The sequence below is a fragment of the Piliocolobus tephrosceles genome, chromosome 5 (assembly GCF_002776525.5).
Source record: "Piliocolobus tephrosceles isolate RC106 chromosome 5, ASM277652v3, whole genome shotgun sequence".
NCBI lineage: Eukaryota > Metazoa > Chordata > Mammalia > Primates > Cercopithecidae > Piliocolobus > Piliocolobus tephrosceles.
Window position 1 is genome coordinate 27926752 of NC_045438.1, and position 13775 is coordinate 27940526.

At 32.3% G+C, this 13775-nt stretch overlaps 1 protein-coding gene across 1 annotated transcript in view; it reads left to right on the plus strand.

The window, feature by feature from the left end:
* Positions 1-13775, plus strand: part of LAMA2 (laminin subunit alpha 2) — a 509807-nt gene that overhangs the window by 148150 nt on the left and 347882 nt on the right. Inside the window, exons 9-10 of the mRNA XM_026454995.1 lie at positions 1449-1627; positions 9546-9645. Of these exons, the coding sequence (XP_026310780.1) occupies positions 1449-1627; positions 9546-9645 (279 nt within the window). The remainder of the gene's footprint in view (positions 1-1448; positions 1628-9545; positions 9646-13775) is intronic.

Sequence of the window (13775 nt, forward strand, 5' to 3'; positions counted from 1 at the left end):
GGTATATTTCCCTGGTTCTATCCTAATATCAATTCTTCATGTTTAGAGAAGTCTTACCCAATCCTTTCTGGAGAAAGTGATTTTTCACTTCTTTGAATTCTTCTAATGTAACATGAAAAAGACAAGGAGGATGAAGAGAAGAAAAATCAATTGTGAACTTATTTATAAGACATTATGCTAATGATTGTACATGCATTATCTCACTTGCACTTTTAGATATCCCAATCTAGTAATTACTATTGATCACTCCGTGTTTTATATGGAAACTGAGCCTTCATGTAATTAAGAATTTTCCAATGTCATATGACTACTAAATAGGGGAGAGCACACTCACATCCAAGACAGTTGGGTGCAAAATAGCATGATCTTAGCCACTAGCTCTTGGTTTGTCTTAATTCCTTGGCACACACCATGTATCTTGTTTCGCTCACCAGGTAGAATGTGAAGGGATTCTGGCAGTCTTTAGCAGTGCAGACTCTGGAGTCTGGCTTCAGAGGTTGGTTTCCAATACTGATTGGAGTATCTTTTACACATTATTTCAATTCTCTGGACTCAGGTTTCTAGTATACAAAAATGGGTTGATAATGATAATACCTAATTCCTAAAAGCATTTTTGAGGATTAAAATCAGTAGCAACAAATATGGAGCATTCAGAATAGTGTCTGGCATTGTAAAAAACCTAAATATATTTTAGTTGTTATTAGTATCAAAAGAAAGGAATTACATTATACGTAGTTTTCTTTACCCATAGGCTCTAATACAGAAATTTCCATATGGTAATAATTCATTATAGATGACCTAGTTGTTAATCATTCAGTGCCATCATTCAATAATTTATTATTTGTTATAACAGGAAATTGTAAGTTGATCCGTATAAAATTGCACATTAGTCAAAATCAAATATTGGCAATTGCATATGATTGAGCTTTATGTATATGTTTTAATTATTTCAAATTCCATTAAAATGTGTGAATTTATTAATACCTCCAATAAATCCAGATGCTTTCTAGATGCCTTTGTGTGTGTGTATGCTAAATGTAATTTCCCATATGGTACAAAAATCTAGGCCAGGAGCAGTGGCTCACGCCTGTAATCCCAACATTTTGGGAGACCAAGGTGGGTGGATCATGGGTCAGGAGTTCAGGACCAGCCTGGTCAACATGGTGAAACCCTGTCTCTACTAAAAATACAAAAATTCGCTGGGTGTAGTGACACACGCCTATAGTCCCAGCTACTCGGGAGGCTGGGACAGGAAGATTGCTTGAACCTGGGAGGCAGAGGTTGCAGTGAGCCAAGATCATGCCACTCTGCACTCCAGCCTGGCAGCGGAGCCAGACTCTGTCTCAAAAAAAAAAAAAAAAAAAATCTATTATGTATAATGGAAATGATTTTTAAATGTATCTGAAATCTGAAATTAATGTTTATTAATTTATTTTTCCTTAATGCAGCATGCAATTGTCATGGAAAAGCTGAAGAATGCTATTATGATGAAAATGTTGCCAGAAGAAGTCTGAGTTTGAATATACATGGAAAGTACATTGGAGGGGGTGTTTGCATTAATTGTACCCAAAATACTGCTGGTATAAACTGTGAGACATGTATTGATGGCTTCTTCAGACCCAAAGGGGTAAAGTATGCCTTTTCCTTCGTAAAGAGTTATTTTTTGCTTTTTCATACAAAAATGTTTTATACAAAAAAAAATTTTTGAAAGCTTCTCTAAGCAGTTGAACCTCAAATTAAAAGATGAGTAGGAACATTTCGTAGTTGAAACTGACCTAAATCTTTGAGGATGTAAAATAAAACATTTCCATCACTCCAGAAAGTTTTATCATACCTTCTTCCAGTCAATCCCCACCACTAGGCAAACTCTATTCTGAGTTTTAGAACATAAATTACTTGTGCCTCTTAGAGAATTTCATAAAAATGAAATCATACAGTACATACTAGTCTGTCTTCTTTCACTCAAGATAGTATTTTGAGATTTATCCATGTTGTTTGTGCATCAGTAGTTCTTTTTCTTGAAAGAAATTGCTGAGTAGTATTTATCTGCCTGAACATATTAAAATTTTAAATCCATTCTCCTGTTGATAGAAATCAAGATCTTTTCCAGTTTTAGCTTAGCTTCTACAAATAATTTTATATTACTATTTTTTTAGACTATACATTTTATAGTCATGTTTTTATTTACCTTGTGTAAATACTTAGGAGTAGAATACTTTCTTCATAAGATAGGTAGATGCTTAACTTTATAAAAAACCATCAATATTTTGCCTAATTAGTAATAATGTATAACATGTTCACCAAAAAGTTATATGAGTTCCAGTTGTTCTACATCATCTCTAATGTTTGATGTTGACTTCCTTTTCGGATTTTAGTCATCTAGTGGATGTGAAATGGCATCTGATTATGGATTTAATTTTAATTATAAGGGCTTATTGACCATTCCTGTATCTTCTCATATGAAGTACATGTTCAATGTCTAAATAATATTTTTTATCCTAAAACTTACAGAACTATTGCCCATATCAAGTAAATGTTTGTGTGTGGTGTGAAATACGTAACCAGATTTATATGGTTAACCTGAAATTCTATACCATTTGTTGAAAAATCAATTGATCATATTACGTGAATCAATTTATAGAACCTCAGTTATCTATTTTTCCAAGCATCTATTTTTCCCTCTATGTGCTAATACCGTACTATCTTCATTGCTTTAGTAAGTCTAGAATTTAGGTAATATAATGTACCAATTGTATTATTTATTTTCAAGATTGTTTTGTCTATAGCAGGGTTTGTGTGTATGTGTGTGTGTTTCCATACAATTTTAGAATCAACTTGTCAGTTACAGAAAATATTAGGATTATTGCTTAGAATCTATATGCAAATATGGAAAATGGAGCTTGAGGAGTTGTTGGTCAAAGAATACAAAATTTCAGTTAGATAGTAGGAAAACATTGAAGGTATTTATTGCACAACATGGTGACTACAGTTAATAACAATATAGTTATTCTTGAAAAATGCTGAGAGTAGATTTTAAGCATTCTTACCACAAAATTGATAATTATGTTAGATAATATGTTAATTAGTTTGATATAACCATTTCACAATTTGTATATATAATAATATATACAGTGATATTTGAAATATCATGTCACACGTGATAAATATATACAATTTTGTCAAAAGAAGAAATTTAAAAGAAAACAAGTATTGAGGAAAATAACATAATAATATTGAGTCATTTAACCAATGAACGTAGCATACCTCTCTGTTTATTTCTATCTTCTTTATTCATGTCAGTGTTCCAGTACAGAGATCTTGCATGCTTTTGCTAAATTAATCTTTAGTATTTTGCTTTGCATGATTGTAAAAAATTGTTTTTTAAATAGTTTTCAAATTATTTAATGTAATTATTAAAGAATTTTGAATATTGACTTTATGTCCTATAGCCATTCTTAATATCTTTATTAGTTGTAGTAGTTTTAAACTACATGCTTTAGAAACGTACACATAAACAATCATTTTACCCGCAAGTAAATTCAGACTTACTTCTTCCTTTGCAATCTTTATGCCAAGGTTAACTAAAAATAGTGAGAGCTGACTTCTTCACTTTGTTCTCAATTTTAAAGTAATATTTCACTATTGAGTGTGATGTGAACTGCAGATTTTTAATGGAAGCCCTTTATCGGATTCAGTAGGTCCCCCATTATTCCTAAGTTGCAGACAGTTTTTATAACAAAATGGTTTTGAATTTTGTCATATGCTTTTTGAAACCTACCAAAATGAACATAAGGATTTTCTCCTTTATTCTGTTAATGTGGACAATTTACACAAATTTAATTTTAAAATATGAAGCCAGCTTTGCATTTGTGAATTAATCTCCATTTGGTTATATTATATTATCATTTTTATATATTGGATGGTTCAGTTGACTAATGTTTGGTTAAGAATTTTGACATCCTTTCATAAAAGATATTGGATTGGCCTATAATTTTATTTTCTTATAATGTCTTTGTCAGGTTTTTTTTTTATTGGGGTATACTGGCATCAACAAATGATCTGGGAAATGAAATTCATCTTCCTCTGTTTTCTAAAGTAACTTCAGATTAAAATTAATTCTCTTTAAAATGCTTGATAACATTTCCCAGTGAAACTACCTGAGTCTCTAGTTTTCTTTGTGGGAAGAACATTTTAAATGCATTGGCTAATTTTTATTAGACATAGGACTACATAAGTTTTGTATTAATATCTTTGGAGAGGGTCAATTTTTGATATATTGTATTTTTCAAGTAATTTGTTCAATTCATCTAAATTGTCAAATCATTGGCAATTGGCAGTTTTAAAAATTCTGTTATTATTTTCTTGAAGTCTATAGCCTCTATCTGGATATCCCCTCTGTGGTTTTTAAAATGATTAAATTGTGCTTTTCTCCTTTTATTGATCACTTATGTTAGGAGTTTATCAATTTTCTTAATCTTTTCAAAAAAACTCCTGCCATTTTATTTTTTGTATTTTTATTGATTCTGTTCTATTTATTATATTATTCATTTGACCTGTTTTGGGTTTAAATTACATTTTCTTTTGCTACCTGTCAATTTGGAAAGTTAAATGATTTTAAACCTTTCTTCTTTTATCATATGAACTTTTAAATATAAACTTCCTTCTAGCAGTTCTTTAGCTGCTGCTCATGAATTCAGAAATGCTTTATGTTCATTATCTATTTAACATAATTTATAATTTCTCTTGCAATTTATTTTTTGTCTAATTTCCAAATATTTGAGCTTTATTAAATATTACATTTTTTTATTTCTACACTGGATGTTTATGATCTGAGAACATACTCTCTAAGATGTCAAACTTTAGAAGTTTATTGAAATTTAACTTATGGCTCAGTGCATGGTCTCTCTTGGTAAACAAATAAATGTGGATTTTTCCAGTCTGTGATTATGGATTCCTACTTTTCTTTCATTTTTTCAGTATTTCTTCATGTTTTTTGAAGCTCTGTTATGAGGTACATAGCTATTTAGAATATTTTGAATCTTTATATTTTTATGTCTTATAAATTGATATTTTAATAACTGTGATGATCTCCACTTAATCTCAGATATCACTTTTTGTCATGAAGTCTACTTTGTTTTTTATTAATATTGTTATAGCAGTTTTCGTATGCTTACTCTGTATGGTATGTCTTATCTGATTTTGTTTAACTTTCAACCTATCTTTATTTTCATTTAAAAGATTTCTTATAAAGAGTAAAATAGATGGAGTTTTTATCCTGAAAGTTACTGTGTGTTTAGTCCATAAATTTAATATAGTTGATAGTATGATCGGGTTTTGCTATTTGTTTCCTATTTGTGTCACAAAATTTTTGTTCCCATTCTTCCTTTTCTGTCTACTTTTACGTTAAACAAATATTTTTCAGTATTCCATTTTATTTCCTTTATTATCTTTTTAGCAGTACCGCTTTGTATATATTTTTTTCCATTCCAACTATTATTTTAGGTTCAGGGAGTATGTGGGTAAATTATGTGTCATGGGATTTGATGCACAGATTATTTCATCACCCAGATAATAAGCATAAGTTTTTCAATCTTCACCCCGCTCCCACCCTTCTCAAGTAGGCCCTGGTGTCTATTGTTGCCTTCTTTGTGTCCACGTGTACTCAGTGTTTAGCTCCCACTCATAAGAGAGAACATGCAGTATCTGGTTTTCTATTCTTACATTAATTCACTTAGGATAGTGGCCTTTGGCTCCATCCGTGTTGCTTCAAAGGACATGATTTTATTCTTTTTTATGGCTGTGTAGTATTCCATAGTGTGTATGTACTACATTTCTTTATTCAGTCCACCGATGATTGTACCTAGGTTGATGCCATGTCTTTGTTACTGTGAATAGGGCTGCGATGAACATATGCATGCGTGTGGCTTTATGGTAGAGTGATATATATTCCTTTGGGTAAATGGCCAGTAATGAGATTGCTGAGTTGAGTGCTAGTTCTGTTTTAAGTTTTTCAAGAAATCTCCCAACTGTTTCCCACGGTGGCTGACCTAATTTACATTCCCACCAGCAGTGTATAAATGTTCCCTTCCTCTGCAACCTCACCAGTATCTGTTATTTTTGACTTTCAGTAATAGCCGTTCTGACGGGTGTGAGATGGTAGTATTTTAAGCTCATGATATAGTGCTATAGTCCTATCTGTTGGACTACTGTTTTCATATGTTGCCCATAATTTATAAGCCACTAATACAGTGTTGTAATTTTTGTTTGAAGTCACAAAATTACAAAAACAGTCTTAAAGAAATGAAAAGAAGGAAACAAAATTTACATTAACCCAAACTTTCCCATTTCCCATACTCTGTGGTTCTATCTTACATATATGGCCCTCCTGCTTGAAAAATTTCCTTTTAGCACTTTTTTTTTTTTTTTTTTTTTTTTTTTTGGTAGTGCAGAGCTGCTGGTGACAAATTTTCTCAACTTCCCTTTATCTGAAAATGTCTTTAATCTACTTTCATTATTGAAGGATATTTTCATCATAGTTACAGAGGTGTGTGTTTTCTTCTTTGTTTAGCACTTTAAAGATGTGGTACCATTATTTTCTGGATTTCATCCATTCTTATGACAACATAGCCATTATTTGTTTCTCTGTTCTATATATATCTTTAATTCACTAGATGATTTCAAAACTTTTTTTGTATCTGCTTTTTGACAGTTATACCATGTATGATAAAACTTTGGCCTGTAGACCAAATCTAACTCATGGCCTATATTTGTATGACCTGGAAAAAAGGATGTTTCTGCATTTGTAAAGGTTTGTTAAAAGAAGTAGAAGAAGGGGAGAATGGAGAGAACTATGAGGGGGAAGAAGAGAAGGAGGAATGAACAGAGTCTTTATATGGCTTATTTTACTATCTGGCCCTTTACAGAAAAGTTTTCCAGCCTCAGAGTAAACTACGATGTGTCTGTATGGCTTTCAAGCTTACCTTGCTTGATTCACAAAGCTTCTAGGAACTATAAATTGAGATTTTATTCCACATTTAGGAAATTTTAGGCTATTTTTTTAAAACCTGTTTTTGGATCAATGTTTTTCCTTCTCTTTCTAGGACTCCAACTGCATGTGTGCTAAGGTGTTGATTGCATCTGAGGCAGTGCTAATTAATTTTTTTTTCTTTCTCTGTTCTTTAGATTGGATCTTTTCCCGTTTATCTGTCCTTATACTTTGTTCTACATATAATGCATCTTTAATTTAATAGCTGATTTTAAAATGTTCTCATTAGGCCAGCTACGGTGGCTCACACCTGTAATCCCATCACTTTGGAAGGCCGAGGCAGGCAAATCACTTGCGGTCAGGAGTTCAAGACCAACCTGGCCAACATGGTGAAACACTGTCTCTATTAAAAATCCAAAATTTAGCCAGGCATGGTGGCAGGCACCTGTAATCTCAGCTACTCTGGAGACTAGGCAGGAGACTAGGCAGCTACTCCTAGGCAGGAGAATAGCTTGAACCCAGGAACTGAGGCTGCAGTGGGCCGAACTTGTGCCAGTGCACTTCAGCCTGGGCGAGAGAGCGAGACCCTATCTCACAAATAAATAAATAAATAAATAAATAAATAAATAAATAAATCCTCATTATTTATATATAATTTTAACAATTATACTGTGTTTGAGAAAACTCTGGCCTGTAGACCAAATCCTGGCCGATGGCCAGATGACTACAAAAGTAGTCATTAGGTAGACTTTTCTTCCTCCTATCATCTCTCCCTGATGTTAAGCATATCCAGTGAATTATTAAATTGAGGTATTTTACTTTTCAGCTTTCTGGAGTTATTATGTTCCTTAGAGCTTCCATTTCCCTGCTGAAATGCTCCAGGCCTTCACTCATTATAAACATTATTTTCTTTATATTCTTGGACATATTTACAGAACTTACGTTGACTTCCTTGTATGCTAATTTCGATATCTGGGTCACCTCAGGATCTGCTTTTTTCAACTTCTTTTTTTAATAAGGACAACATTTTCCTGTTTCTTTCCTGTATATCTAATGACAGTAGTCCTCCTTTATTCATAGAGGATATGTTCCAGGAACCCCAGTTGATACCTGAAATCACAGATAGTACCAAACCTATATATACTATGTTTTTTTCTGTTTGATACCTGTGATGGGACTAAGTGACTAACAGGAGGGTAGTGTCTCTACAGCATAGATATGCTGGACAAAGGGACGATTCATATCCCTGGCGAGACAGAGCAAGATGGCTTGAGATTTCACCACACTATTCAAAATGGAATGCAAATTAAAACTTATGAATTGTTTATTTCTGGAGTTTTCCATTTAATATTTTTGAACTGTGGTTAACCATGATAACTGAAACCTCAGACAGCAAAACTGCAGATGAGCTGGGGACTACTGTAATTTATCATCTGTACAGGACATTTTGGAGAATACAATGCAGAGACACTGGTTTCTGTTATGTTCCTCTGAAGATTTTGAATTGGTTCTAATTAGTAATAAACTTGCTGAGTGATCACCATGAAGTCATGAAAGTTTACTTTCATACTGTGTTAGGACAGATTAATGGCAAACTCCAGGTATTCGTCAGACATTTCTAATGTAGTTAACTTAAAGTCCAATTTCTCTTTATTTTATGGTTTGTAACACCTGAAAACTCTTCTCACCTTATTCAGTTTACCAGCGGTTGCTTTCCACTGAATTTCCTAGAGTCTTCTGAATGAATATACAATAAAGGGATCAGTTAAGGCTGGGAAGAGTATTGTTATGCAAATTTTGTGAACTGCAGTTTAACATCTAAAGAATTTATCTCTATGATGTTCATAAAATTATTGTCTTAAAAATGTCATTTTAGATTTATCCACTTAATAACATTTCATTTATATGTGTATATAAAATATGCCTTACCTATTCTGTGCACAGTCCTAACTTCATAATGGGGGAACGAATGAATGTGTCTTAAGCAAATGATGATTTTGAAACTGATCTGTGAACTTAGTTAATTGAGATTCAGTCAGGTATATAAATAAGTCTAATTTTAACACTCTGATTTATAGTAGCAAACAAGTTTTCATTTGTAAATTAAGCCTAGATATATATACATATGAAAGCTATATTTAATACGTGGGTATTTCTTGGGCAAATAATTTAGTTTTTTTGTTTTTTTCCTATTAAATCTGGAAAATAAATCTTGTATATATAGCATATGAACACAGTGTAGGTTTGTTTAAGTAAAGTAACTGTGTTCATATACTATATAAAGAAGATGAAAAGGAATAAAACATGAAAATATCAATTATTGAATCTAAGTAACAAATATATAGGAGTTTATTGTTCCCTCATCTTTACATTTGTGTAAGCACATAAACGAACTGCATTTTAGACATTATAAACATATATTTAAGGTAATTCTTATAATATTCTCAATAATTTACTGCTCTGTATTACTAAAACTAGTTTGTCTATAAAAGTTTGCTGAAATGAAAAATATTGCTATTTTTATTATATTTGGTTAAATTCATTTTAATATTTTTGTTAGGTATCTCCAAATTATCCAAGGCCATGCCAGCCGTGTCATTGCGATCCAATTGGTTCCTTAAATGAAGTCTGTGTCAAGGATGAGAAACACGCTCGACGAGGTGAGAGCTGCAGCAGAATGTCATTGCTCTGATAAAAGGACAACTAAAAGCCAAATATGATTATTTTCAGAAGAATATTTTGCAGTAAATGTCATTCATGTAATAAATTTATTCTTTAATCTATCAGGGTATTAGCGTTCCCTCCAGGAAGCAGTTTTTAAATTCATCTCAATAATTACTTTCATGTTTAATTATAATGTTTTCATAGCAAGAAGAGTTGAATTATTTATTTTGAGATACACACACACACACAGAGATAGAAAGAGAGAGAGAAGGTCAATCACAAATCTGTAGTATATGTAATTTTTTCATGTCATGTTATAGTTTGTAGCTTCTATGAGTTCTAGCATGAAACGCCAGCGTTCACTGAGGAATGTATGTGTTGTAGTGGGAAAAGCAAATAGAAGAACTCACACATTGAGATGTAGGCAATAATATAGAAAGCAAGAAGTGTTCATAAAGGACTAAGAAGGTAGTAGTCATGAGTTAATGAAGAGAAAGAGAACTAATTTAAGCTAAACACTTCCTTTGAGGAATGACATTCATGAACTCCAAACATTAAGGAATCAAATGCCAACATAACTCCTTGATACAAGGCGTTTAGGAGCTACTTCCAGGGCAGTTGCTCTCCAAGTTTAAGTAGGAAATTTATAGAATGCACTGGGACATTTCTTCTCTAGAAAGACTAAAATTAACCAAGGCTACAATGTAGGGTTTTTTTTTCTTCCCTAATGACTTTAGCGTTAAAAGACTGGCAATGTTTCTTAGGCACAATTCTGATTACCTGCATTCTTTATTAAACTGTAGGATTATCAATCTGAGTGTTACATGTAGACTAAATTTTGAAATATTAAAAAGTGGATACGTTTTGATAGTCAAATGATGAATTACTGAGCTCACTTTTCGTTTTAAGCCTTCTTTTCTTTCTGTGGTTACAAGTAAATCACAATGTTGTCTTCATTAATATCATGTAACTCTTCCCTACCCCTTTTTGAATAATGAGTATATGATCACAGAATAAAAATGGAAAAGTAGAAAAATAAATATACAATTCAGGGGGTAATTCAGGAGAGATACCGTTATTAACAATGTCATATATTTCTGTCATGATGCATAGAGAAATTTCTGATATTACTCCTCTTAACTTTTTATGAGGAGTTTCCCCAAAAATCTATGAAGACGTTCTCTGAAGTCTGGTTTCAGCACTTAAATAACACGCTATTATATGGTTGTGCCATAATTAATTACCCTTTAAACTTTATATGGACATTAAGATTGTTTCAAATTTTTGTTTATTGTAACCAATCCTTTAATAATAATTATTCTATGTAATTGTTTTTCAATTATCATAAAAACAATACATAGTAAAATAAATTCTTAATAGTAAAGAAATAAAATAACAAGTGTCCTCTTCAACCTATTTATCCCAGTCTTACTTCCAAAATTGAAAATATTGAACATTTTTTCCAATTCAGTTTTTTAGTGAGTTACCTTTAATATCTAAATAATAGTCTTTTTATTATTATTATTGTTATACTTTAAGTTCTAGGGTACATGTGCATAACGTGCAGGTTTGTTACATATGTATACTTGTGCCATGTTGGTGTGCTGCACCCATCAACTCGTCAGCACCCATCAACTCGTCATTTACATCAGGTATAACTCCCAATGCAATCCCTCCCCCCTCCCCCCTCCCCATGATAGGCCCCAGTGTGTGATGTTCCCCTTCCTGAGTCCAAGTGATGTCATTGTTCAGTTCCCACCTATGAGTGAGAACATGTGGTGTTTGGTTTTCTGTTCTTACGATAGTTTGCTGAGAATGATGAGCAAATCATTTCCAGCTGCATCCATGTCCCTACAAAGGACACAAACTCATCCTTTTTTATGGCTGCATGGTATTCCATGGTGTATATGTGCCACATTTTCTTAATCCAGTCTGTCACTGATGGACATTTGGGTTGATTCCAAGTCTTTGCTATTGTGAATAGTGCCACAATAAACATACATGTGCATGTGTCTTTATAGTAGCATGATTTATAATCCTTTGGGTATATACCCAGTAATGGGATGGCTGGGTCATATGGTACTTCTAGTTCTAGATCCTTGAGGAATCATCTTACTGTTTTCCATAATGGTTGAACTAGTTTACATTCCCTATTTAATAAATGGTGCTGGGAAAATTGGCTAGCCATAAGTAGAAAGCTGAAACTGGATCCTTTCCTTACTCATTATACGAAAATTAATTCAAGATGGATTAGAGACTTAAATGTTACACCGAATACCATAAAAACCCTAGAAGAAAACCTAGGTAATACTATTCAGGACATAGGCATGGGCAAGGACTTCATGTCTAAAACACAAAAAGCTATGGCAACAAAAGCCAAAATTGACAAATGGGATCTAATTAAACTAAAGAGCTTCTGCACAGCAAAAGAAACTACCATCAGAGTGAACAGGCAACCTACAGAATGGGAGAAAATTTTTGCAATCTACTCATCAGACAAAGGGCTAATATCCAGAACCTAAATAATATTCTTATCAGTACTTTTATCACCATTACATATTGCCTATTGACTCTCCGTCTGGAAAGGTGAAGAAATGTATCATTCACAACACCTCCCTCCTTCATTCCACCATTCATACATTTTTATTATGTGTTTCTTCTATGATATCTTTATCATATTCAAGAGAGCTTACATGTCTATTTCATCATTGACTACATTTAGACTTTCTCTTGCGGTCCTACTATATAAGATGTGATAAAGACCATCATCCCTACATTCTTCGCCACTTGTCAGTGTCTGTCAATTACATACTTATCTTTTCAAAGATTTTCAGTTATATTCAGCTCCAGACCAATAATTAATGCTTATAATTTAGAAATAGAAATCTAATAATCAAGACTGTAACACTGTAATTAGATACATATTATTTGATACAGACTCAGATTGCAAAATTGGACAGATATCTGTAGGTCATTTTTATCTTCATGCTTACTCTGATAACTTCTTTAGGAAAGAGTGTAAGATGTGGTCTTATGGTTTGCACTTCTTCATCAGATTACATAACCAGATAGTAGAAAAGGATATTTTAGTGTATTACTGGCATTAATTTGATTACCAGGGAAATACAATGTATTTCTTTTCTGATTTTTCTTTCAGTTTTCTTCATTTTCTTTTGCTAGAAGGAGGTTTTTTCCCTCATAGATTTGTAAGAGCACCTTAAATATTAAAAACAGTGATAGTAGGTCACTTTTTAATAATCAGTTTTCAGATTTGCTTTGTGTCTCACTACTGTTGATAATTTCTAATGCACAAAACTTCAAAAGTTTTATGTAATCAGCTATCAAAGTTCAGGCAAAATTCTCTACTTATAATAATGATATCATCCCATGGTTATTGTATATTTTGATATTTTTATATTTCTTACATGCTTTATAATCCTAAAACTCTCATCTATCTAAAGATTAGAAAAAGGTATTTGTTTTCTCTATTTGTATGATTTCATGTTATAATATTTAATTTTTTAATCCATCGAATTTATTTTGTTATATTTTACAGGGAAGTGTCAAACTACATTTTATTTTTCAATACTCTTTTTTACTCATCTACATTTAATATACTTTCAGCTCTTTAGACATATTATTTATATTTATTTTATTTTCTCTATCTGTTAGAATCACTCTCTGTTATCTAGTCTGAGTCTGCATTTTTATTTCTCTTCTATCTCTTATTCATATGGTCTTCATTTTCTTGTGTGTGTATGTATGTATGTGTGTTTTGTGAATGTATGCCTGCATATGTATTTCTTAGTTTATTCTTTCAGAAGCCTTGAATTTACATGAGGTTATGTGATAATGACCCAGCTTATGTAGGACCTAGAATTATTTGTTGTTCTTCTGTAAAGCCATGCTCCATGAACTGTAGTCTAGTCATCAGAATTTGCCAGTCAACTCCAGGAAAGACATTGTTTTAAAGAATGACTTAAGTCAATTTTTCTTTCTAGAAGTCCATTTTGTAGTTTCTCATCTCCAAGGAATTTCTTTATTTCACACCATTGCAACCATACTATTATCTGCCATCCATCTATCTATCTATCTATCTATCTATCTATCTATCTATCTATCTATC